General features: G+C 49.5%; 6 protein-coding genes across 6 annotated transcripts; 2 read left to right on the forward strand and 4 right to left on the reverse strand.

Annotated features, from left to right (window-relative positions):
• Positions 1-2,007: 2,007 nt before the first annotated feature.
• TGAM01_v202588 (hypothetical protein) lies at positions 2,008-3,306 on the forward strand (the record flags this gene model as incomplete). The annotated part of the gene is made up of 1 exon (XM_018805032.1): positions 2,008-3,306. One exon carries the CDS (start codon positions 2,008-2,010, stop codon positions 3,304-3,306), a length of 1,299 nt encoding a protein of 432 aa, XP_018661756.1.
• Positions 3,307-4,205: 899 nt separating this feature from the next.
• TGAM01_v202589 (iron-sulfur clusters transporter ATM1, mitochondrial) lies at positions 4,206-6,475 on the reverse strand (the record flags this gene model as incomplete). Its single annotated transcript, XM_018805033.1, has 2 exons — positions 4,206-4,288; positions 4,357-6,475. The coding sequence occupies 2 exons, from the start codon at positions 6,473-6,475 to the stop codon at positions 4,206-4,208; spliced, it is 2,202 nt and encodes a 733-aa protein (XP_018661757.1).
• Positions 6,476-9,936: 3,461 nt separating this feature from the next.
• TGAM01_v202590 (hypothetical protein) lies at positions 9,937-10,971 on the reverse strand (the record flags this gene model as incomplete). Its single annotated transcript, XM_018805035.2, has 1 exon — positions 9,937-10,971. The coding sequence occupies one exon, from the start codon at positions 10,969-10,971 to the stop codon at positions 9,937-9,939; it is 1,035 nt and encodes a 344-aa protein (XP_018661759.2).
• A 1,644-nt stretch (positions 10,972-12,615) lies between these two features.
• TGAM01_v202591 (hypothetical protein) lies at positions 12,616-15,557 on the reverse strand (the record flags this gene model as incomplete). Its single annotated transcript, XM_024549021.1, has 2 exons — positions 12,616-14,028; positions 14,121-15,557. 2 exons carry the CDS (start codon positions 15,555-15,557, stop codon positions 12,616-12,618), a joined length of 2,850 nt encoding a protein of 949 aa, XP_024406260.1.
• A 1,000-nt stretch (positions 15,558-16,557) lies between these two features.
• Positions 16,558-18,541, reverse strand: TGAM01_v202592 (hypothetical protein; the record flags this gene model as incomplete). The annotated part of the gene is made up of 3 exons (XM_024549022.1): positions 16,558-16,977; positions 17,050-18,128; positions 18,412-18,541. The coding sequence occupies 3 exons, from the start codon at positions 18,539-18,541 to the stop codon at positions 16,558-16,560; spliced, it is 1,629 nt and encodes a 542-aa protein (XP_024406261.1).
• Positions 18,542-19,932: 1,391 nt separating this feature from the next.
• TGAM01_v202593 (hypothetical protein) lies at positions 19,933-24,289 on the forward strand (the record flags this gene model as incomplete). Its single annotated transcript, XM_024549023.1, has 4 exons — positions 19,933-20,418; positions 20,482-21,226; positions 21,272-22,343; positions 22,405-24,289. 4 exons carry the CDS (start codon positions 19,933-19,935, stop codon positions 24,287-24,289), a joined length of 4,188 nt encoding a protein of 1,395 aa, XP_024406262.1.
• Positions 24,290-25,315: the final 1,026 nt, after the last annotated feature.

Raw genomic sequence — 25,315 nt, forward strand, 5'->3', positions numbered from 1 at the left:
GGAACAAACATCTCGACTGTTCATATTTGGAAGACTATGCATCAGATCATCCTCGGAACGGAAAGAAGTGAGTTGAGCATTCTTCGTTCCTGATGTTGAATCTTACTGACGCATTCTTAGCAACCTGACTGCGACAGCCACACGTCGACTCCTTCGCTACTATGGCTTTCCGCATCGAGAGGACATCCTGGGTAGGATGATAAACTGTCTGAGCGCTTTCATCTCCAGTCACTTGGCGGGTGGTCTATTGGGGCCCAGCTAAGGCACAGTAGGTATCTGTCTTTTGCCATCCATCTGTTCCATCACTAACTCAACATTGACAGCGGGTAGTGATGCAGTCTGGCAATGCTAGACAGTCGAGTTGTTGATGCCACATTGGTCTGAGGGTGAGCCTATGGACTCCGTTTCGCTACTACGTATGAGGTGCAGCCGAGTAGTTGATGCAACATGCGGTCTACTGAGGCCGATGTTTATCAGCTACAAGGACGCTTTCTCCTTATCGTAACGTGTACATGGCTGGACTTGACTCCACGATCATTTAGTCGAGTTGCTGATGCCACATGCGGTCTATTGAGGCCGATGTCCGTCGGCCACGATGACACTAAACTCCTCATCGGAACGTGTACATGGTTGGAGCCGCTGCGGTGTTACGTATAGGTCAGCCGAGTAGTTGATGTCACATGCGGTCTATTGAGGCCGGTGTCTCATCAGCTACGAGGACGCTGTCTCCTCATCGTAACGTGTACATTGCGGGACTTGCCCTGTGGCCATGGATGAGGGTTTGGTAGAGTTGTTGATGCCACACGTGGTCTGTTAGAGGCCAGGTGCATCAGCTACGAGGACACCAAACCCTCATCGTAACGTGTACATGGAGTGGTTCTGGATGTACATGTATCCGACGCCGGGTGCGATCGGATACGCCGCTTGTGCTGTGCTTGGCAATTGGCTCACGTACACCCTTATCTGACATTCAATCCTGTTCCTAAACACACAACTCCAGCAAACCTTTAACATGCCTCTAATAAACAGCGTGAGGATGGCCTGGTAAGTACCCTGCTTCGACTCGACGTCCCGTTGACAACGTCTGTCCTTTGTTCATCGCTGACTGTCTTTGTAGCGAGCCGTGCATCCGAGGCCATCGCTCTACTAAATGCACCCACGCCAATGAACGGCTCATGGTCCCCGTGCGAAGCCGGGATGGCCACTGAGCTCGTGCCCGCATCTCGCCTCAAAGTCATGTACCTGTGCTGCGCTCATGGCTGCAATTCCGAAGAGTCAAGAGTGTCCTGTGGCATAGCGTCTGAATAGACCGTCCCTTTAGCAACCCCAGACAACTTATTGCTCCATCACTTCAGAGAGTCACATGAATGCGGTGGAAGAACCTTACACAGGCAAAGGGTAATACTTCTCTTGAAGATGGAGTGATATAGGCAAAGATAGTGGAAATAGCTCGTTAGTTTTGGTGCATTGCGTCTTACGCAGGTAAAGAGGTAGAATAGTCAAAGATAGTGAAATCAAGTCGTTGATTGTGGCGTGTTGAATACTGTATATTACTGGCCGAGCATCTTTGATCGCAACCTAAAACATCTCTACTCATTTCATCTTCTTCCTAATATTGCTAGGTTATTACAGTAGATAGTGTTTTCCGTTCTCAACGCGACAGCAGAACGTTCTTTTTTAAGCGCCGATGCAATTTTGGGTGTGGTTTCAGTGTTCAAACGTTTGTAGGGTAATGCCGTCAAATGCTGCAAGGGGATTGAATCCAGCATCAAATGCTCAGCCGATATTATGCTAGAATTTTGGCGGTTTGGGAGATCTTGATCAGTGAATTTTACTCCTTGAATACTCTTTGTGGGCATCTCGAGCGTTGCACTGCCAGGCCTTCTTTTTTTTTAGGAACTTCTATCCATAAGCACTCCAGCAAGCCCCGCGAAATAGCCAGCAAGCAGCAAAACTCCAGCAGCAACATCTTGCAGCTGCTTCACACAAACACCTCGCATAATAAAGATGAAATTCCTTCTGCACTCTCATTTCCCTGCCGGCCATGCCTATCCAATGCAAGCCATCAGCCAAGCCCTCGTCGATCGCGGCCACCAAGTCGTATGGCTGATGAGCGCTGATAACGAGGCTCGCGTCAAAGTCACAGGAGCAACATTCGTCAAGACCCGAGCCATCGCCACAATCGACGCGCCATTCATCAAGGCTAACTCGACTGGACTTCTTGATAGGCAGTTTCACCGATTACGGGCTCGCGTTGTGGCCCAAGTTGCCGACTATCGGGCTGTTCTGGCCGATTTTCCCGCAGACGCTTTGCTTGTCGATGTGTTTCCTCATGGAGCTCGCGCTCTGCATGAGCTTGGAGAAATACCTGCATATGCAACTCTAGGGGTCATTCCTTTCTATACTTCGGGAGCTGCAGCGCCATTTCCAGTATCAGGAGACTCTCCTCCAGCGTCTTGGTTGAGCTTGATGTGGAACGGGCTGCAGCAGCTCATTAACCAATGGATTCTCCTTCCTCTCTTTCTGGCCCCTGTGATTAATCGACAGAGGAAAGTGCTTGGACTGAAGAATCTTCCATTTGGAGAGCCGGCAGAGTACTTCACGTACAGCCCTCTGCTTCACATCCAAGCTTCATGCGCAACACTCGAGTTCTCCCAAGAACCAAAGTCTAAGCAGCACAGAAACCGAGTAGCCTATGTCGGTCCCCTCGTCAGGCTATCCCCTACTACCTTATCACAGCTACCCGCATGGTGGGAAACCGTGATGTCACATTCACGAGTCGTCGGAATCACCCAAGGAACACTCGCCATGGACCCTACGTCCCTGATCATCCCTTCTGTTCGAGCCTTGAAGGACGACCCATCACTTCTCCTGATCGTTGTATCGCCGCACGGCAAAGATGTGAAAGTACAGATAGGAGAAACAGACAACGTTCGTTATGCAGACTGGCTGCCATATCATCTTTTACTTCCACGTCTTTCTTTGCTGATAACGAATGGCGGTTATGGAAGTATCACTCAAGCGCTTTCTCACGGAGTCCCTCTTCTCTGCGCGGGTCAAACAGAAGATAAGAAAGATACGGCTGCTCGAGTGGCATGGTGTGGTGCTGGCATCGACCTCAAGACCGACAATCCTACCTCAGATCAAGTCAAAGTAGCTGTTAACAAGGTCCTTGCAGACGAGAGCTATTCAGCCAAAGCACACCTTTTGGGAAAAGAATTAAATGACCAAGGAGGCGCACAAAAAGCTTCAGAGTTGTTAGAGGAGCTCGCGACTGAATACGCAAAAGACATTCGCGCCGTTTAGAGACTAAAGAAGAGCGCCCATGGTATGTAGCGAAATTGCCATTGGATTTTAAGAATTGCATTGGATTTTAAGAATTGCAGCCGTCTACAGAACATTATAAACGACTTCACGGCTAGACATAGATTATAAGGGAAGTTGGAGAAGTTCAATACGAGATCTACGTTTTGAGAACAGATGTCCAGTCCAAACATGGCGATCCAGCAGACAATGGATCTCCGATACAAAGAAATTGCTTTCACAGTTTTGGAGCAGCATACCAATTGTTTTAACGTTGTTCATTGTTTCGGTATAAACAGTTTGTTCTGCTTTACGTAACGAACAAGGGAATATCGTTCTATAGCACAATTGAAAGAATAACAAAGGAGTTTAGTAACAACAAAGCATTGGCAGCTAACAACTGATCAAATAAAAGTGGACTGATGATGATGGATCTTACGCGTACTCAGCGTATTCTTCACGAGCGATTCATAAGCCGCGTTTCAATGCATAAAGTACTAGATCTACAAAAGGCAGTAGTCGTCATAGCTGCCGTCTCTGCAGAAAGAGGAGGACATAGATCAGGAAGCCGATAACATCCAAGAATGTGAAACAAAGACGATCAATTATCCGACGAGACGTACGAGACGACAAAACTCCAAAAACCGATCCCATTTTTCCTCTTCGAGCAAACAGACAAGGATAAGACACGGCGTATTTAGCCACAAAGCATTACTCGACAATATCCGAATAGAAGTTTAAAGCGAAAAGAGAGAAGAAAGGCTCAAGACGCAGTTACAACGTAAGTATGTCCATATGCAAAGTTAGTTAAATACTTTATACATTTATGAGTACATGCTGGCATGTGATCCGTCACACCATGCTCAGCTTTTCTGTTGTTCTCAATACTAAAAAGCCAGTGTCTAGTTCTTCTTCTCGGAAGCTTCCTCTCCTTCTGCCTCTCCGTCCTTTGCCTCGCCATCCTCGGTGAACATTGTTTCTTGCGCTGTTTAGAAAAAAAAAAGAGAAATTAGCACTTGTTTCGCCACAAAGACTCAGGGAAAGAAAACTTACCACTCCAAAGCTCAGCATAAACACCCACGCGGTCAATCAGCTCTCTATGGGTACCCATCTCCGCAACTCGTCCCTCTTTCAGCACAATGATCAAGTCCGAATCAAAGATGGTTCGCAGCCTGTGAGCCACAAATACGCTCGTGCGTCCCTTTTCGCGGAGAATTCCGTTGATATTCATCATCAAGGCCTGCTCAGTGTGCGTATCCAGCGCGCTGGTCGCCTCGTCGAAGAAGAGCAAAGGAGGGTCCTTGAGAAGCAATCTGCTCATTGCCAGTCTCTGCTTCTCGCCGCCAGAGATCATCATACCTCTCTCGCCGACCTTGGTTTGATATCCATCTGGGAATTTCTCAATGATATCGTGGATGCGGGCTCGCTTTGCGGCCGCGACGACTTGGTCGTGAGAGGCATCAATCATACCATAGCGGATGTTGTGCTCAACCGTATCGTTGAACAGGGGGGTGTCTTGAGGCACAACACCGATAGATCGGCGTAGGGAATCGACAGTAACATCGCGAACGTCCTGGTCATCAATGAGAATGCGACCGGCCTGGACATCATAGTATCTGAACAGCAGCCTCAGCAGGGTGGATTTACCACAACCACTGGGGCCAACAATGGCAACCTTCTTTCCAGCAGGAATGGTGACCGTAAGATCCCTCAGAATTGGTCTCTCGGGGTGGTATCCGAAGTTGACATTTTCAAATTTGATCTCTCCGCCTTTGACTAGAGCTAGGGGTTTCGCTGTCGGCTTTTCCACGATGTTCACATTCACTTTCTGCAAATTGAACAGTGTTTCCATATCCAAGAGTGACTGTCGAAGTTCACGATACACGGAGCCAAGGAAATTCAAAGGGACAGACAGTTGGAAGACAAGCTGGTTTACCATGACCAAGTCTCCAACAGTCAGGCTTCCTGTGGCGACTCCCTCAGCAGCAAAGTACATCATTGCGGTCAAAGCTGTAGAGAAAATGACATTCTGCCCACTGTTGAGAAAAGCCAGAGAAGTGGCCACCTTGATGGAGCTCTTTTCATATTCCCTCAAAGCCTTGTCGTAGCGCGCGACCTCAAATTTCTCATTGTTGAAGTACTTGACAGCTTCGTAGTTGATGAGCGAATCCACAGCCACCGTCGACGCTCTATTATCCGCAGCGTTGGCCTGTCTTCGGAACTTTGTTCTCCAAGCCGTCGTCCAGATAGTAAAAGCCGTGTATCCGACCATTGTCAGCGCCGTTACAGCCGCAAACTTGAAGCCATACTGCCATGTGAGAATTCCGCAAACCATGCCAATCTCCAATGCCGTTGGAAGAATATGGAAGACCATGCTGGTGAGGAGGAAGCTGATGCCTTTTGTACCGCGATCCATGGCTCGCGTCAAGCCTCCCGTCTGCTTGGACAAGTGGAAGCTCAGGTCAAGCCGTAGCAAATGATCGAATACATTTCGAGCAACACCGCGAATAGCCTTTTGCGCAACAGAGGCGAAGACGGCATTTCGCAGTTCTTGGAAGAGCGTAGCGCCTATCCTGGTAGCTCCGTATGCGAGAATCATGGCGCCCGCTACGGTTGTAGCTGTACCGCCAACAGCAGCAATATCAATGTTTAACGAGTCCACAATGCTCTTGAAGTAGAACGGCACCTGTACATTCAGAACCTTTGCGCCAAACAGCAGAGCGACCGCAAGGCCTACGCGCACCTTTGTGCCAACGTCGCCCTTGGGCCACAGATATCGCGACATCTCCTTCATTATAGCCCAGTCAGCTTTCCGCTGCTCCGTAGTGGACTTGTCCACGGTCGCAAGGGGATCGACGGGGGCATTGTTGGGTTTCTTCGCAGCGTCTTTCGTCGAGGACGGAACAGTATCAGTAGTAGCGGCAGCAGCAGCAGCAGCAGAAGCTGCAGTCGTTCCAGCCGGAGAAGCATTCGGGCTCGTAGGCGCGGGTTTCAGCGACTCGGGAACTGGCGACGGCGTTCGATCATAGCGGCACGCAGCCGAAGTCCGGAGGGGTCGATGGAGAGCAGCAGCAATTGGCCTCTGCGGCAGCCATAGCGGGAGACTGTGCGCCTTCGCGACGCTGCTCCGCGGACAGGCGAGCGCCGCTCGAGGCAGAATTCGCGGGATCATTGTCGTAGGTTCCCATCAAGGGGGAGACATCCTCGAGCGCGAGCGCCAACCGTCGAGCGTGTAGATGCTGGAGAGAGCTTCTCGGAGCTTGGTGGGGTTGGGAGCTGAGCACGTGTGGTTGTTATAACAGCAGCAGAGACGGCGATGACGCCTCAGAATGTCTCCGGGAATGCTCCAGTAGCTTGTCGGGGGATTACCGTCGCGCGAGCAGCATCGCTGTGCAGTTTGAAAAGTAAGCCTGGCCGGCAAATTCCCGCAGAAATAGGTATTGATGTCTTGTCGCGGCGTTTCGAGGCTCGGCTCCGGTTCGCGAGTCGGCGACGCTATGGTGTCATCGTTTACACCTGAGGCAGCACGGTCCACGTCTAGCATCAATGTGTATTTGTAAGTGATAATTAAGTAAAGTAAACAATATTAGCTTATATCCAAAATCTTTAGGAACGAGGTTCCGTCACGTTATCTTGTTGCAGCTCCCATAGCATGTACTCCGTATACACATGTACATGTAGTCTTACGTTGACAAAAATAGTGGTTCCCAGCAGTTAAGAGCAAAACCAAGGAACGTGGAAACACGAATATCGCGCGAGCTCAACTCCACACCCAATCGGTTATTTCTAACAAGAGGAAAATCATAACTGCTTAAATTATACATCTATTAGATTCATGACTCTTCTTTCCCCTCATCCTTGGTTACTTGACCTCTCCTCTTAATCCACACCTTCAGCGGCTTCTTCGGATGTCTGTTCGCAACAAGCTTCCTCGTCTGAGGCTCACTCCATGGCCCTCCTTTCGGCGCCTGCATATCGTAGAATGTGATGATGGCTGCTGTATATAGTAATATCTCCCGGAGCGCGAATTGTCGTCCCTTGCACATCTTTAGGCCGCCTCCTACAAAAAGCCAGTTAGGAAAAGTCATCAAATTCCAATGTAGCAGGAGCCACTTACCGTATGGTCTCAAAGTTCCCATATCCGCTGTCAAAGACTTCTTCCCATTCTCATCTACTGTTTCCCGAATATGCCTTTCTGCCTGCCACTCTGTTGGATTCGAAAAGTACTGTGGATCAAACTGATGAAGCTCTTGAGGAATATGGGCATACGTCCCTTTCTTCAAGAGGAACGATTCGCCACCCTTTCCTCTCTCCTCCAACACCGTGTCATGGTACATCAGCTTCATCGCCCATCCACCAGAATACACTCTCAGTGTTTCAATGTATGACGCTTTGAGAAGTGGGCACTTTGTTATCAGACCGTCGATATCGACATCTTCCAGTACCGGCGGTACCCAGACTGCGGACCCAAACTCGTTTTCTGGCTGCACGGCATTGACATAGGGTGCAATTTCCTCTCGAACCTGCTCTAGAAGCACGGGGTCCCTGTAAAGCTCAAAAAGCATCCACGGGATGAGAGCGTTGGAATTTGCAACCGAAGCCCATAAAAGCGCAAGATCAAAGGCGGCTCGGCCCTCAAGCGATACACCATGCTTCCTGAAGAGCTCAATTCTGCCTTTGACAAGTCTGCTGACATTATCCAAATTTTGCCACTTGGGGTCGTTTTCTTCTCCGTTCAAGTGCCTATCCATGGCTTCGTTGAACTCGTATAGCATTGCTAGAACGCGTCTCCTAGCAAGCTTTCCGCGCTGTAGCCGCGGCCAAGGGACCCAGGCAGGAACACCAGTGGCCAGAAGCACAAAAGATTCGTTGTATATCCACATCCATTTCCATATCTCTGGAAAATTCTCCACAAAGTCGGTACCGTATATGGCGGGAATCACCGTGATTGCGACAAAATTCCTCGAAAGCTCCGTCAAGTCAACCTGAGTAATGGGACCCCCTTTGCCGTTCTCCTCAATGACATCGACGTCCGCCAACTTCTCCCATTCTGTTTGGTCCATAGGATTGGGGCTGAATGTGACCAGGTTGATAATGTTCTGCTTAACCTGCGATAACGTCACGTTGGTGACTTCGCTAAGGCCAGGCTCAGAGCTGAGATGCTTCCACTGAGCCAGCGCCTCTGGGAATATCTTGTTGTAAATTGCCTGGTCCTTCTTGCTCACGCCAAAGGTAGATCCAAGCAGTCGATTTGCCAGCATTTGCTCCTCCTCAGCAGGCCGTTGCAGGTTCAACAGTGCCGCAGCAAGTGAGGGCTTGTAAACGAAATGATGCATCTTCCCAGCCATCTTCAAAGAAAAAATGCCTTCTGGGAACCGACTCCGCATGCCAGCCAGGAAGCTGTCTTTGCCAAAAACCATAGACAAGGCATGGCCAAGAAAGGGCAGCCAGTAGCTCGGCGACGATGGTATCTTTTGGTTACCATTGGCTGTTGTTGTTGTTGTAGGGCTTCCTGAAAGCGCTTTGGTTGTGAATAGAAGGACAAGAAAAGTAGCTATGGCAGCAACGGCAATAGATTGGTGAGTCTCGTTGAGTTCGATATCGTTGAGCCTCAATATGAGGTTGCTCCAGAGAGCTTCAACAGAAGCCATTTTGCAGGCTTTCGAAAGAAATAAAAATCTTAAAGTAGTTTCGCGGTTGAGGTGTTCAGGGCAGAAATAACAAGAAGTTGCTGAAGTTGATTCTCGCCCTGAGCATTGCGTCTCTTGCCTCGATATATAGACCAGCGCTAGAAGTCGGTTGAATGCCCCCTTCACCCAACAGTCACAGAATTCGAGGCGAAATATGACCCAGCCTCCATAGAAGCGTCGCAGTCCGAATCCCTTGCACGCTACCAGTCACAATGCTAGTCATGCGTGTCGTGTAGTAGCGATACTCCCAGATACGCCCAGGATTCAGTCGAGGATTCCGGCGCAGTAAAGTTTCGGTTGATGATGCCAGCTAGTAGATTTTTTTAGGCGACGATACGAATTGGCCGCAGGGGTATCGGGAAGGCTGCCCCTCCCCCACTATTGATCAGCTAGGCCTAGCAGTAGGTATCAGCTTACAGGTAATTCTGTGCCCAACATCTTGTCGGAGCCGAAGGCCATGGCGAGGCCTAGCGAGTCAATAGGCGAGGCGGAAAACAACTGCCGGTGCAATGATTGGGATACGAATCGTCATTTGATATTGATACCATGTCGCTCGAAACACACGAGGGGCGAATACTACGGCACTTGGTCCTATGACATCTAATCCCCAATACATAGGCCCTGGACCCTGGCAAAGAATAAGCATATAGGCAGCAATAGGCCAGGAAGGCATGAAAATCATAAACATTGATTAGATATTCTAGATGATGGAACATGAAAACCTCAAAAGGCCGAATGAATCGCTATAGACTCCACTTCGTACGAGGCTGCAGAAGGCCTGCAGAATAGAGCTGCCGTCGAGCACAGACAGCCGCATACTATAATCCAAAATATCCATTCAAAGGACATTACATCAATGTTTCAAATCCAGTCATTCTATTAGTGCTTGTGCGACTTTCCGTTATTTCCAAATTCGGCAACTGATGCGTTGGACAGGCCAATATCAACCGCTCGAATCAATGTCTAAGCTTTCCTTCCACTCCCGCTCCCATGCTTGCTCTCGCTTTCTTTCCACCTCTTCATTAATCCTCTCGATCTGTGCCCTCGCCCCGTCCCAGCACTTTCTCCGTCCCGGAAACAGCCGCCATAAAGCAGCGGTCAAAGGCCCGTCCATGACCATCTTCCACAGCCTCCTCTCACGCCACCAAAAGAGCCAGCCTTTCAGACCCCAGCCCAGATGCTCTGCCGCACCCAGGCCTGCTGTTTTATCCGCCCATGCCAGCCACTCGCCCTGTGGCAATGACGCAGGAAGCACAGGCCCCGTCTGCGCAAGGCTGCATATCCTCTCCTCGTGCCGGTCCATCCAGCGTTGCATCTGCCGTGCCGGCGGCAATGAGGCTCTGCCTGACCAGACCTGAGCGATGCACATGCTGGCAATGTCGGCGACGCAGAATGTGCCGTTGATGAAGAAGACGAGGCCCATAAAGGCCAAAAAGTCTGGTGCTTGGAGAGAGAAGACGTTTTGGTATAGCCGCGGGCATGGCCGGTTCTTGGAACCAGGGGCTTTTAGCCAGCGGGGTGAGGGATTGGAGGCCGGATCGAATTCTTCTTCCAGGAGGCTGAAGTCGTTGTTATATCCCGTACAGCAGATGACTGTATCAGCTTCGACAACCTCGCCAGAGTTCAGCTCAATCTTTCGCCCGCCAATGAACCGCCGGATGCCTTGAATGGGCTTCACGGCTTTGGATCGAAAGTTGGCTATAATGGTATCTGAAATGACCACGTTGGCCGTCTTGACTGGAAGATTTGGATCAAGCCCCCAGGATGGATCGAGTTCTCCAAATGCGTCCCTTGAGACTCGATGAATGGCTTCGTGGAATAGCCTCTCGGAAACTTTTGGGAACAGTTTACCGACGATATCTTCCAGGTAGAGGGATCTGTACGATATAACGTCCGCAACCGACACACCGTTGACGAGACTGGGCATCTTTGAGAATCTATCAGCGCCTAATCGCATGAGAGGCAAGGTAGGGGGCATGGGGAAGAGCATCCTATACAATGATAGCGCTACCGTTGTGTGATAACGAAATATGCGAAGCATGGCCAATGAGCGCATCGACAATATCACCTCCGGTATTCCCAAGACCAACTACAACAACTCTTTGCCCGTCAAACACTTCTGGTCTATGTCTGTCAGCTTGCATAGGCACAACAAGGGGAAGTTGCTAGAAACTGCGCGCTCACTTCTTAAAACTCCTTGAATGGATGAGTCGGCCGGTAAAGAGATCCGCCCCTTCAAACTTGGGCATCCTCGGTTTAACAAGGCGGCCAGTGGCCATAACAACTCTGTCAAACCATTCGCTCGGCCGTCCTTCGAAGTCTAATCTCCATCTACCTCCGCCCTTTTCCTCCCGAGATATCGATCTGATGGTAGTGGAAAGACGAAAATGGGGACTAAGATTGAAATGGCTCGCATAGGCCTCAAGATAACTATTTACCTCTTTCGCATCACAGTATATCGGGGTGCCTGTCAAGTCATTCGATAGTGTCAGCTTCAGCTTCCCATCAATAACAAGGCCACAATATGTGAAAGCAGAAGACGGGATAGGATCAGTTATCGGATCGCATGCCATACCAGCTGGAAAAGGAAAATCAGTAAACGATCCCTATTACTAATTAGTAAATGAATTGCAAACAGCAAAGAATACTCATCGGCACTGACGCGATCTATTGAAATGTTGGTCGTCGTTGCTGAAACGATACTGCTTGTCAGCAAGGAGGTCCATTGACTCGAAAATCCTTAACGCATAGATTACCGCGACTGACATTCTAAAACACTCAAAGTATTTTCATCCTCGGTGAAACGCCACAGGCCGCCGATATAGCTACTGCGCTCGAATCCCGTCACATCGAATCCTTCTTCGAGCAAATTCTTGACAGCCACAATTCCCAGAGCGCCTATCCAGCCATTACAATTAGTCTTTTCAAGTTATATCTTACATAACCAACATGGCGTATGATTCAAAGATACAGGATAGTGGCCTTCTGCCTACTTCCGCCGGGACAAGCTGTGAGTGAATACTATGACTTACCGAGGCCAATTACTGCGACTTTGCGCCGCGGTAGTTTCGTATCAATCATCTTTGAAACCGCATGCGCAGAAATAAATCACTTCAATCTAGGGATACAAAGAGGATGAAATATTAGAAGAAGACGATATCGTTTCATGCAAGCGGTCCTTCTACTAGTACAGCAACGTAATTAGGACGCCAAACTAAAGAGCCGTCTTAGTATTGTCTGCTAGTCCTAAAGCCACCAACACGTTTCAAATAGCGAGCGCTTCAGCAACTATTCTTAAAACAATACAGTTTTCGTGAATTTATTCATATTGTCATTTACACTAAGCAGCCTAGGTACGCCAAGTCTGATTACAAGCTGGCTGACGATCTATCTTTTCTTCGTCGTCGACAGCAAAATGAAAAGAAAACCAAACCAGGCCGTTTCCGAACTTCTGTTGCAAGTTTAACTCGGCCATTAACAGCAGCCATAACACAATGGTCCGTATAGCCTAAAATAGCAGATACTCAATCGTAAACCATTCCCAAAGCCCTCCCAAATTCATACATTTTCTTTCCTCTCGTCTTTCGAACAATTATTACTAGTGAATTATACACGGTACGCATTAGGCTAGAACTCTGGCGGGTAGATCTTCCATATCGTCCATAATGCTGTCTGAATAAGGCTCCTCTTGAGGAGCAGCGACGCCATTCTCTTCGAGCGCGGTATTAACAGACTTGAATTTGCTTGGTGTCTTCGATTTCCGAAGTTCTGCCTCATCGAGATTAGATTCCTCGCCTTCATCACTCGCGCTTGGCGGTAGAGTCGGTTCACTCTCCTCAATGGGGTCCTGGCTAAGAGACACCTTCTTTGACTTCTTCGCCCGTGGCTTCACCCGTGTAGCCTTCTTCTGTTTTGGGGTGGCCTTTGGTGGAGAGACCGGCGGCTCTCCCATTAATGCAGGATCAATAGTAATGTCAAGCTTGTCATCTTGGTTCTGTTGTCCGCTATCGTGGTGCTCGTCCTCAGCGCCAGAGTCTTCGACAAACTCTGCACTTTTCGCCACCGCAGTCGGCTTATTATGAGAATGAGTGTGCCCAAGCAATTCTTTTTCCCGCTCATCGTCATCGTAGCCACTGCCAGTAACTTCAGGCAGACTTCCTGTTCGGTTATACTCGTTGATAATGTACTGAGCAACGTCCAGTACCGATATTGTTTCCCAGTCTGGAACTGTCTGTTTCAGGCGATCCCATAACAGTATTTGGGTGCCACGGCTCCATTGGCTGCGGAACTTTTTATCGAGGAGCTTTCCCCAGGGAATCTGGTCGTCCGATAAGACGGAGGCTCCCTGGATAGCCAAGACCAAACGATATTGATCTTCTTCGCGCATACTCATCATCTGTTGGCGAGCCTGGTCAAGCTGAGATGATATATCCTCATCTGAAATCACTACTTCAGGCTGGGCTTGGGCTTGGCGTTTTTGTTTTTTACCCTCAGAGCTCTTCCGCTCCTTCTTCTTTCCAGAAATGCGAGCTTGCATGGCTTTCCACTTTGTAATGCATTGCAGTCGACTTCGTGTTCTCTCCATCTTTTCGCTGATATTTTGCCAGTCAATTAATTCCTCGTAGGTTTTCTGTAGCAGAATCGTTCCGGGGGCGTCTCTTCGCAGTTCGTCAATCACCTCCATTGCTTCCTTAACATACTCAGTGAGGCGTCCTTCTTCTTCTTCGTTCCATACGTCTCTGCGCTGGTTCGCACCGCAAACAATGTAGTTGCGATACCGATCTCTGACGTCTTCAGGGTGGCGGTTAATGATGGCAGCGATCCTCGACCATGCAGTTCCGTTCACATCGATAAGAGCAGAGAGCTCTGCATCCTGTTCTGGCGTCCATTTCCCTCGCGCTACAAAATTATGGAATTTTTTACGAGCGACATTGATGACTTTTTGTCTCTTACGATCAGGACATGCTTCAAAGAGTCGATACCAAAGGCGCGCATGGTCACTGCCAGCAGTTGTGCCTCCTGGAGCCTGTATCATCTAGATTTCAAGTCAAGTAAGCAGTGTATTCTAGGAAAGGCAGAGAGACGAAAACGTTTGAACAGAATAGACATGGTGGGTCATAGATTTACCTCATTAACTTGAACTTGTGTCAGTCCATATTCGTTTCGAAAGGTTTCAATAGCTTGGTTAATGCCATCGAATTCAGCATCCGTAAATCGCCCTTGTGTGTAGTTTTCTCCTAGATTGGATGCTCTCCTAACAGGTTTCTCAGATTCTGCGTTTTCAAGATCGTCCTCAGAGGTCTTTTCCGTCACTTTCTGCGGTTTTTGTGTAGCCCGCTTAGATCGTGCTCTTGGCTTTGGAGTATTGGCAGAGGGAGACGGCAGCTCTTCAAGAACTCGACGATTCTTCTTAGCAGGAGTCTCAGTTGTTTCCAGAGCTAGCGAGGAGGGTTTTGCTTTCTTCGTTCTTGCCGAACGCCTTCGCGGCGTTGCGTCCGGCTGCTCCTCTGCCTCGGCGGGATCTTGAGAACCAGGCTCCACCTTGCTCGCGGCAGAAGCATTTCCACTTTGACTGTTGACGTGTTCTCTCCATGCTTCTCGTGCAAGGTCTTCAACGTCACGGTCCTCTTCATGGTTTTCGGTCGTCGCCTCTTGGCTTCTTGAAGCTTCTTCAGGGGCAGATTCTCGCGTTGAAATATCAACTGCCATGGGCGCCATGGGAGCGACTTGAGCTCTGGATACACTATTTTCTCTCGAGCGAGTCTGGCTCCGTCGGCGAGCAAGAGCAATGCTAGGTGACATCTGGTCGTCCTCTGTAACTGCATCAAGGAGTTGGCTAGAAGCATTCCTATCCGCGTACAGGAAGCTAGTAGCAGTGTTTCTGGCATCCGCATCTTCAGTCTCGTCTTGTGTCTGCTGACTAGCAGTTGTATCGCCATCTTCAAAACCTTTTCTTTTCTTATGTCGCTTGCCGTCCGCAGAATCAGACGTCTTTCTTTTCTTTTTCTTCTGTGCTGATGGAACCGGCGTCAAATCCAATGCATACATATCTGTAGTTGCATCTTCAAGGCCGTTCGGTACATCGAGGTGTGCTTCCGTTGGTTGATCGCCAGCAACTTCGGCAGTTTGCAGTGGAGACTTCTTCTTCTTCTTCTTTTTAGTCTTATCGCGCTTCGTACTTTGGCTAGACGTAGGAAATTCGGATTTCACAGGTTGAGGCTCTTGCGTCAAGAAAGGAAGTTGAGACGCGTTGCTGTCGAACATTTCGAGGTCGCCGAAATCAATATCGACGCCGGTATCATCGCCTTCGTGTTCGTAACCATCGACGCCTCCCATCTCTTCAATGGGCTCATTATCGATCTCGGCAGCCATTGCGGCAGCGAGCGTGTGGCCTTCCGCCTCGTGGTCGTTATCCTGGGCAGACGGAGACTCCTCGCGTCTTGGTGCGGGAAGCTGCGGCGATGATGTGGTTTGCGAGGGGGTCGACTCAGGAGCACTCGAGCCCATGAAATACCGCAATTTGGACGCCAATTGGAAATCGGGCCATTTGGTGTTGGCAGACATCAGTCCAGCAGTGGATGGGGGGGAAACGAAGCGTCGCCGTGCTATTCTTGATCGACCTGGGCTCAGAAAAATATTATGGGACCTGGGATTTCGAGGGATGGGTAGGTACCTCTTAGCTCAGCCACGATGTTTTTGCCTTGTCGGTGAGGCAGCTTATCAGTAGGTACATGTGAATATGCAGTGGTTGCTATTGTGAAATGAGTACCAATCGATAAGCCACGCTAACCTGACCACGCTTTGTGGGGTGATCAAAACACCAGGCCACACCACAAAACTGCCCTACCCTAGAATATCCTAGAAACACGCTGATTCATACCGGCACTCAATGCAGGTGCATTGAAAGAGTGAGCCGAGGGCTTTTTGAGAATGCGTACAATTAAGTCTAGCAATTCCAATTGCATCTCATGTGGAATGTAATTACCCAATCAGTAATGGCATGGATCCTCTTTATTCTAGCTTCAGCATATATAAGATTTGCTCACTTAAACTTCAACTCTCCTTTTTACCTCCCATATTCCACAGCTAATAGGGCAAAGCTAAGATCAGGACAATACCACCAATCCATTAGCCAATATTCTAATCGGAGTCCGAATGTCAAGAGAGTAGTCAAATCCTTTTTTATCTACAAATGCTTTGAATTATGTGTGCAATGTTCTGATAATACATAATTAGTACTTACATATACATAAATGCTGGTTATAGTACAACGAAAATGAAAGGTGACAAAGGAAACTATCTCTGCGCAGTCTTTCAGCCCCTGATCTACGTAGGTATGAAAGTACGATCAACAACTCTGTTTGTCTCATAACTCAAGGAAATTTGTTTGCCGTTGTATGGCCGCCTAGCAAGAAAGTAAAACTCCATTGCACATCATCCACCACCACCACCACCTGTATCGTTTCCGCGATATCGTCGAGATATTTGTCTCATAAGCTTGCTCTCATTCGTGTCGGTTGTTTTTGTACTCTATCCATGAGTCCATAATCGCTGCGTCGCTTGATTAATCATCTTTTTCCTCGGGCTGCTTTAATCGGACCGTGATGCCCTTGCGGCTCGTCTCAATGTCGTATTGACCACCAAGGACCAGGTCCTTGGCAACCAGTTCTCTGGTACGGCCCAAGCTCTCAATATCAGAGATTCTCTGGATCGTATCTTCGAGATGCTTCCGGAACCGAGGTTCGGCGCAGATATCCTTGAATGCGAGGTGCATCGGGACGCTACTCGCACGAACGTCGGCCTGGCTAGTAACGGTAAAGAGATTCAAGCTATCGAGGTCTCGGATGAAATCCGCTCGAGTCATGAGCTCTTGTGCTATGTGGAAAGGAAAAGTTGGCAGCAAGTGGCCCACAACTGGATCATACGTCTTCTCCATCTCTTCCTCTTTATCGACCAGAGCTAGGGCGAGAACCATGGCGGCGGCCTAATAGTCGTAAATAGTCAGCTCAAAATGATCTCGAGTAGTATTGAGTGTAGCAGGAACAGTGAAACTTACAGCCCATTTCTGTTGATCCATCACGTCATCGTCCATCTCTGAACCGAGGATCCAGCACTGGTTGAGGAACCATTTCTTTTCGGTCTCCTTAATCTTCTCGCACGTGTTGATCATGTCTTTGCTCTTTGCCACGCGATTCAAGAAGCTCAAGCGGCCACCTATCCGATCATACACATCCTCGAGCTCTTGGTGGCTTGGGATTTCCTTGAAGTATCGCATACGGTATTTCCTCAAAGCTTTGATGGCTTGTGATTTCGGTAGATCGGTAACGGCAAGAACATCCATGCGTGTTGCCAGAAGCTTCAGCCGCTCGTATACCCAGTAGTCGTCAGTATTGAATATCATGGTGACCAGACTTGCCGCGGCCCATTGTTCAGCACGCTGTTGTAAAAGCTCGATAAGGTCTCTGCCTTCGTCGTTGTTCCTTAAGAGATGTAACTGGTTCACAATGAGGACGAGAGGTTTGCCCCTTTTGTTCCGGAGCTTCATAGCCACTTTCTCCATCTTGTTCAGCGCGCGTTCGATGTCAAGAAGAGCAGTGGTCTCTCGAGGACCCCGCTCGCTGAAGTATCCTCCAATATAGTCCTCATGGAACTCGTAGTCGAGTGCTTTGCCAAGACGGATTCTTACGATTTCAGTATCGGCATGAGCTTCGAACATGGCCACTCCATCTCCATCAGTCTTGCGCATGGCTTCTATGAGCATGCTGCTTTTGCCTGTGCCTTTCTCTCCCATAAAAAGATAGTAATGGCCAGACTCTCTGCCATCAATGATTGCATCCACATACTCTTGCTCTGGGCGCTGAACCCAATGCTCCTCCTCGACCACTTTTCGAGGCGTTTCTTTGGCAGTTGTTGCCAAGTCAAGAACAGGGTCACCTGGCTCAAAGGCGCGAGTCAATTTTTTCAAGACAATCATCTTGTAGCTCTTATGGTAAATGTAGCCGGCAGCAGCAAATCCGAAGGCGAGGACGAAGATGGAAGCAAAAGTGGTGGCAGCACTTTCGCCCATCTTCTTGAGCAGGGAGTCTTTGGCCGCATCTTGACGACTAGTGCGGGAAGATCCCAGAATACTCTCGTCTAGTGATGGTTGTGTCAGTTGGTTGATTGATATCTAGCAAATGGTCCTTTGAGCTAAAACACCATGACAGTGGCTCTGAGATGGCGCACAATGCCATGAGCTGCTCGAGTCAAACGCGGCCGCTAGTCGCCAGCCCCTGGCTCAGGCAGGCTCTGCCATTGAGCATTATAGGTAGCAAAAGCGAGAGTAGCGTGTACATATTGAGGCCAAGATATACTTCTTACACGCGAGGCGCTTGAACCGGTGAACAAGTACTTGTAAGGAATCAATAAAGTAACGTACCGGCTTGTCTTCGAGATGCCTGGGTAGAAAACCGGGGCCTGCACAACACTTGTCGCGCGCTGCTCCGCCCCAGCCTGCTGGGAATAGACTGGGGAATGTGCCGAATCAGGCGGCCGCTCTGGCGTATCATCGTGTGTCTGTAATGTCTTTTTCAGAGGCGAAGCCAGCTCGTCGTTGGCGGTTGGATGTATGAAATTAAGAGGCCACACACGAGTCTTGGGATTAGGGGACTTCTAGGAAGTGCACTCCGGAGCTCCCTAGTACCGCCTGGCAAATTTGATATTGACGTTGTGCGTCTGCTCTTCACTATCTCGCTGCTATTGCCCCTGGCGTCCCTAGCCATTATAAAGGGGTCTCAGCGCCCATCACTCGCTGGAGGTGCCGACTTAGACCCGGCGGCCTCCTAGAGTGGACGTAATTGGCGGGTGGCTCCAATCTAAGCTTTGTGGCGCGTTGCAGTTTACGCATCCCCTGTGAATGTCAATAGCCAGGGGGCCCATCCTGGCGGAATTGCATGCATCAGCAAGCGGACATTTGGAATCCCAGTTGCCCTATTGGCACTACGGAGCACTACCAATGCGGTAAAATGGAATCTCTAACTGCTTGGGAGTAATATACCCAGCCAGAATATGCACCATCTGACGTATACACGTTTTTGCATGCCACTTGTTCGAGATACTGCCATTTGCACGACTACATGGACTACTGATATACACGTAACGGATTGGAATCCCCCTCACGCGTATATTCTCCCCAATACATGTAACCGCGTCCACAACGTAGGCCCAAGCTTCTGGTAAACAAAACTTTTGAGAGAAAAAGAGGGGCGAGAGCTTGGCACCCACACGTGACGGACCAGCTCTGTCCGTTGCGTGAAGTCGCGGCTGTGTGGCACTTGCCTGGGGAGGAAGGACGGAGTCGATCTCGAGGGCCACGATCTGAATCGGACATCTGGGCTTTGGCATTGATCTGATGGCGACGATAATCACGGGCTGCAATTGCTGCCAAGGCTCCATGAAGGAGTCAATTGTAATGAACAGCCATGGAGTTTATAGTAAATCAAGTCTCGACCCTCTTTTCCTGCGGTGATGGTGGTGAAATATCGAGTTGTTGTGGTTGATGATATCTCGTCTGTCCGTCCTCCAGCTCCCACGCCGACTTATACTCTTGGCGGCCAAAACAAAAAGTGAGCGTCATCTGAACGGCCCGCCACGAGACGCGTCTGCATTGCACACACCTGGCTCTGCCATTTCTGCCATTTCTGCCCGCAAGTGCCTGCATGTCTTCGCGGGCCGGTTTATTTCTTCTTGGCAGCCTTGGTCTGCTGGCACTCTCTTCTTTACCCTCTTCACCCAAAGTCACAAGAGCAAAATTTCATTCTCGTTCACCTTTTTCTATTTTCATCTCAAATATCATCATCGTCTGGATAATTTCCTCTTCTTCTCATCCTAATTACCTGTTGACCACATCATCTATTCCCCTAATAATCAAAACTCTAATCTCTCCATCTCGCTGGCCACGATGCCACTCACGCCCCAGCAGTATCTGGAGTGGTGGCTGACCAGCAGCCTTGATGCCCTCAAGGGACTTATGGACAGGGAAACATTGGAGCTCGCCCCTCAGCACGCAGGGTTTGACACATATATTGGCCGAAGACTGCGCAACTTTGACAATAGTGTCCAACTTCGAGAAGCTCTACGCCTGCACGTGAATCGTCAGTCGATTCGCCAGGCTTCTGATCTCTCGAGTAACCCGAGAAATAAGCTGAGACAGCTCATGCTGACCGTCTTCAAAAAGGCTGAAGATGGAGGAGTGGATCTCAAGGGAGTAATGCAAGGACTTTTCGAGCTCAACATGGTCGAGCTTCGGCGACGCAGACTTGTTGCTGAGACGCCTCTAACCTTCAAGCCCAATCATGCTGCCTTTGGGTCGGCTGCTATGATACAAGAGCTGAACAAGAAGGCTACGGAGAAGTTTGGTCAATTTTACGTGGGATTCAGAGCATCCGTAAGTCGTGCCCAGAATGCAACGTTTCTGTTTCTCATTCGCTAAGCAACTCTCTCTTTTTAGGCGATGCTTGAAGAGTTTGCGCAGCAAAGGACTACCAGAAAGCCATCTGTGGAGATCATGGCAGTTGCAAACGCCCTCTTCCCGGCTCATGATCTTTTGAAGAATTCAGAAGACGTCAGTCTCGTTCCGTACTCGGACGCACACCTCAGTTCCATACGATTTGTGCTTTTCTGCCATCTTATGGGAGCAAATCCATCAGGCGAGAGGGCGCAACTCTTGATTCAAGAGAAGATGTTTCTATGGTGCAGTATGCCAAAATACCAGCAGGCGTACAGGGCATTTACACAGTACATTGAAGAGTTCAAAACGATCGAGACACTCTGTTTCAATGTGTTACAGTTGGCAGAAAATGCCTCTTCTCGTCGGAGATCGGGATCCAACAGATCGTCCATTACTCCCAACTCTGCTGTCATGGTCAAATCCATTCTCAAGGGATCGCCCCAAAGTCCTCGCGAGGTAGTAGATCAAGTTATTCTCAGGAGATCTGTCTCTCCAGAGTTTGTGGCCTCAGCTCCTCCTGTCCCTAATCCTCTACTCAAGGGAATTCCAGGCCGAGAGGTATCACCTTCCAAAACCGACGGAGCGGCTTTTGCTTTTGACGACCCATCAGCGCCAAAGTTAAGAATTGAACACACTTCCACCTTATCCAAGACAGTCTTTGACCAGCACCCCCTTGCCAAAGAGTTGAGCCTTGACTCGCGAGAAAAGGCTCAGCTGGGACTTCTTCTCCCCAAGCAGAAAAACCGTCGCAAATTCTAGTATGAGGCTGACGGCGAAACTGTGATCAAAGGAGAAAAAGTTGGCGTAAAGTTTCTTGATCCTGGCAAAAAGCTGAAGAGAAAGAAAACGCGCCTGTCAGCAAAGAAGGCGGCGAAGAAAGTTTTGAAAAAGACTGCGAAAAAGGACGATATTCCGCCCGTGCCTCCTACACCTGATATTCCTGAGTCGATGAAGTCGACAATCACAAGGAGTGGCCTCAAATTTCTTCAGCGGATGCGCTCGCAGCCAGATATTCAATCTCGTGGATCAAATGGCTCCAAATATGCACAGTTTGCGGCGGTTTTTGCTAACAGCAACAAGTCGAAGTCGACTACCAAACTGGTCAAGCAGCCTGTTCGTTCCGCCTCTTCTCAAGATCAAGCCCGTGATAGTTTCTATCATCGAACTTCATCCTTGCCCGATAGAACTTCGTCCTTGCCTGATTCGAACGTCCTAAGCGGTCAGTACAGCCTGTACAGTCAGCCTAATCTTCGCACTCAATCAGCAGAAAATACAGCCACCATGGGACAGCACGCGAGTGCCATTGCACAGGGAGAGAGCTCGTCACCGCGGACTCCGCTGCCCAAGCCAGACGTGAAGTATGACATTTGCGAGCCGCGACTTTCGACCATGGAATACACAAGACTCTATCTCGTCGAGGAAGCCAATGCCAAGAAAGAGAAGCGCCTCTGCGAGCTGCCTCCTCCTAAGAAGGTCTGGCTTTGGGGTCCGCGCTGGGAAGAGTTCCTCGTATTGCCAAAGATTCCAGCCACTATCAGACGTCGTTTTTCTCTTGATTTTGATAACGAAAAGAAAAAGTCGACGGCCTTTACACCTCTTGATGATGGAGATTACGATTCCGATGCTGACTCCATTGAGACGATCAAGGGAATAGGATCAGTGTCTGCCAAACCTCCTCGATTGTCGTTGAATCTTGAGACCATGGCATCAACGCTTAGTTCTTTGATGAATTTGGCATCTCTGGGATCATATGACGCAGTGCCAGCTCCAAGTCAAGCGCAGCCTGCAGAAGTGACTGAGGCCGTCAACCAAGAAAACCCGATTGTGGGCGCTGTGGCATTCGCTAATGTGGAACAAAACTGGTAAGCTGGATATCCCAATCCTTGTTTGATATTGTGAATGATGTACTGATATGAGAAACAGTGCACTGCCAACAGGCAAGGGCGATTTGGCCCTGCCGCAGCCCTCAATTGTTTCCGCTACGTCTACCGTCAAAGATGAAGATGACTTATACTCAGATGACCGCCATATGTGGCCCTCGCCAATGAGCAAGCGAAGCATCCGGCTTGTTCCATCTTCACCAGTCGCTGAGGAGACGACAGAAATTGTTCGTGATGACAGCCAAAGCATCGACAATACGACTCCACAACTCAGTGATGATGCCTTTGAGACTTCATCCATCTATTCGAATGATAGCGCCAAGACTGCCGTTTTTGTTGGCAATGACAGCAAGGGAACTGATAGCACTCCTCGGACTCCAGTGACAGCTCGCCTCCGTGAGCCACTGGCAACGCCCGACGAAGCATCTCCCACACGACCTGGCCTTCCGTTTAGCTACAGCTGTGCTTCGATCAACTCTGTGTCGTCTGATCGGTCCCCGTTGACTCATTTCCCCATTTCTGCGGAACAAGGTTCGAGAGCAACGACGGAAGACATGGTGCAGGGTGTTATTACACAGTCAGGAGGTCGGCTTCGTTATGAAGAAACCCGTCAAGTCCAGTTGGTGGAAAACAAACTTGATGTCGAGATCAAGGCTTCGTCCGCCGATATTTGGCATACTGACGACTACATGGAACCAGATCTTCAGCCAGCTCCCCTAAATCTATCCAAGAAGCCGTCCGTTACAGGATCGAGAAATGCTGAATCTGAAATGCTTACGGGATCCATGCCAAGCGACGATATTCTTGCCCCTATTCGACCTTTCATATACACGCCGAAGAGCGGAAGGTTTGCAAAGTACGCCAATGACGATTGGTATGAGAGGCCGACGAAACCCTATGAATCCGGCTTTGTTCCTCTCCCTGGATCCCTTCTTTATGAAGCCGAGAAGAATACAGATTTCAATAGGATTTCGAATAGCTCAAAGGCCAAAAGCACTATTTCAGGCGTTATTACCCCATCGAAGCCGAGCCCTGCGAGAGAATCTGTCCAGTCGCAAAAAGCTGCCTACGAGCCACGAGCATCACACTCAATGAATGAATTGCACACCACACCTGCTGCTGCATCAACATATGAGTCTCTGAGCGAACTAGACGAGTTCTTCGGAGTCGGGCCTTATGAGAAGGCGTTCTTGGAAAAATATCCAGAGGCAGCTAAGCCGTTCGTTCTTCCTCCCAAAGTGGAGGAGTCTCCAGCATCGCCAGACTTTACAGGCCCTACCTACGCCGCACCACCGCTTCGTCGACGGGACTTGAGCATACAACAGCACCGGGCTCTTCCGCTGAATACAGTTGAACGCGTGCTGGAGAGGAAGCCTCGAATTTCTACCAACGTTAGCAGCTTTGCGCTGCACAGAGCTCAGGGCAATAAAGCCACAATCCTGCCTACTCTCGAGGGAAGAAGCCGTGCAAACGCCGCGAATACCCGCGGCCTCAAGATCGACATTGGCCAGGACCAGGAGTATGAGGATAGCATTTCGGGAGAATTTCCGCCGCAGCATGCTGGGCTCGACGCCGGCCGTCGCTTTTCCTTCCAGCGGTATGACATTAGTACTCGCCGCCCTTCGTCTCAGGCTCGACCCAGCACGTTTCTTGAGCCTCCTTCGCCAGTTTCGCCCTGTGAGAATGTTGTTGCAGCTGCTGAAGCCAAGAAGATTACTAATGCCCCAACCTCGACGCTTGGAAACCTCTTCCGAAGGCGCAATCGGAACCGTAATGTAAGACAACCGCAGGCCCTGCAGACTCAACAAGTCCCTGCCCCTATTGCCACACCACCGGCCAACTCGCTGTCTTCTCCTACGCCGGTTCGCACGGCCAAGGCAGCAGCATCAACCTTGACCAGAGGTAATCGCCCATCCTGGAAGGGTTGAAAAAGGTGTGCCATGCGCGTCGGCATAAGGGGGCGATTTCCGGCGGATCTGTGAACGGCAGGCGGCAGACGGCAGGGCGACATGCAACGGAGATAAAAAATTTCTCTTCTCTTTTCTTCTCGTTTGTTATTTTCTCTCATTTGGAATGCAACGTGGCAGCAGTGATCGGCGTAAAAGATTCCTAGGACTGGTAGTGGGGGATTTATGGGGGCTTTGAGAGGGAGGGAAGAATGAAAGGGAAGCGATAGCTAATGATTTGATGCTCGGTTGGGATGATGACGGGGATGGAATTTGCTTGGGGACATATTTTTCTGGCTGTCTGTATGAGTTCCTTGATCATGGATGGATAACCTAGGAACGTCAACGCTTGGGAGCTGCCACGGGGAGAACAAGGGAATTACTGAATCATATTTGCGCACGAACTGAGTCAGATAGGTAAAATAGTGAAAGAAAATAGTTGCTGTGACAGTAATGAGCTTGTGAGACCATGGTGAGAGAGCTGTGGCGTGCTCTTTGCAGGAAAAGAAAACTTCAAAACGTCTGACACACAATCTGGGGAGTATCGCTCTGCAACACCACGCACGCGAGTTTCAAGATATGTATGTTGGTTCAAAAAATTTCAAAAGGCTTCCACATTCGCCACCGAGCTCGTACGATTTCTTGACTCGCTAATCCTTGTCCATCAGCAGAAATCTAAACCGTCAGGGTCCTTTTCGGCACAACGCCAAGAAGGCAAAATGTGACAAAATAGGGAACTGATAGCTATCAGCTACGGTACATACAGGGCCCAACAACAACCACAAATCGAAGCGACTGATTACAAGTAGAGCAACAGTGGTGTTAAAAGGGCCCGCCTTCAAGCTTATTCGCTAAAAGCTCCTCGTCCCGGAACCCTGGTCGAAGACAAGCGCGGGAACTTGCTCTAACAGGCATCCCGGGCCATCCACACCTCAAGCGAGAAGGCGTGGGACGGAAAGAGCAGGGGGAGGGGGAAAAGTGATGAGAGAGAGAGATAAGAGAAGAGAG

The sequence above is a fragment of the Trichoderma gamsii genome, assembly GCF_001481775.2.
Source record: "Trichoderma gamsii strain T6085 chromosome Unknown Scaffold_6.2, whole genome shotgun sequence".
NCBI lineage: Eukaryota > Fungi > Ascomycota > Sordariomycetes > Hypocreales > Hypocreaceae > Trichoderma > Trichoderma gamsii.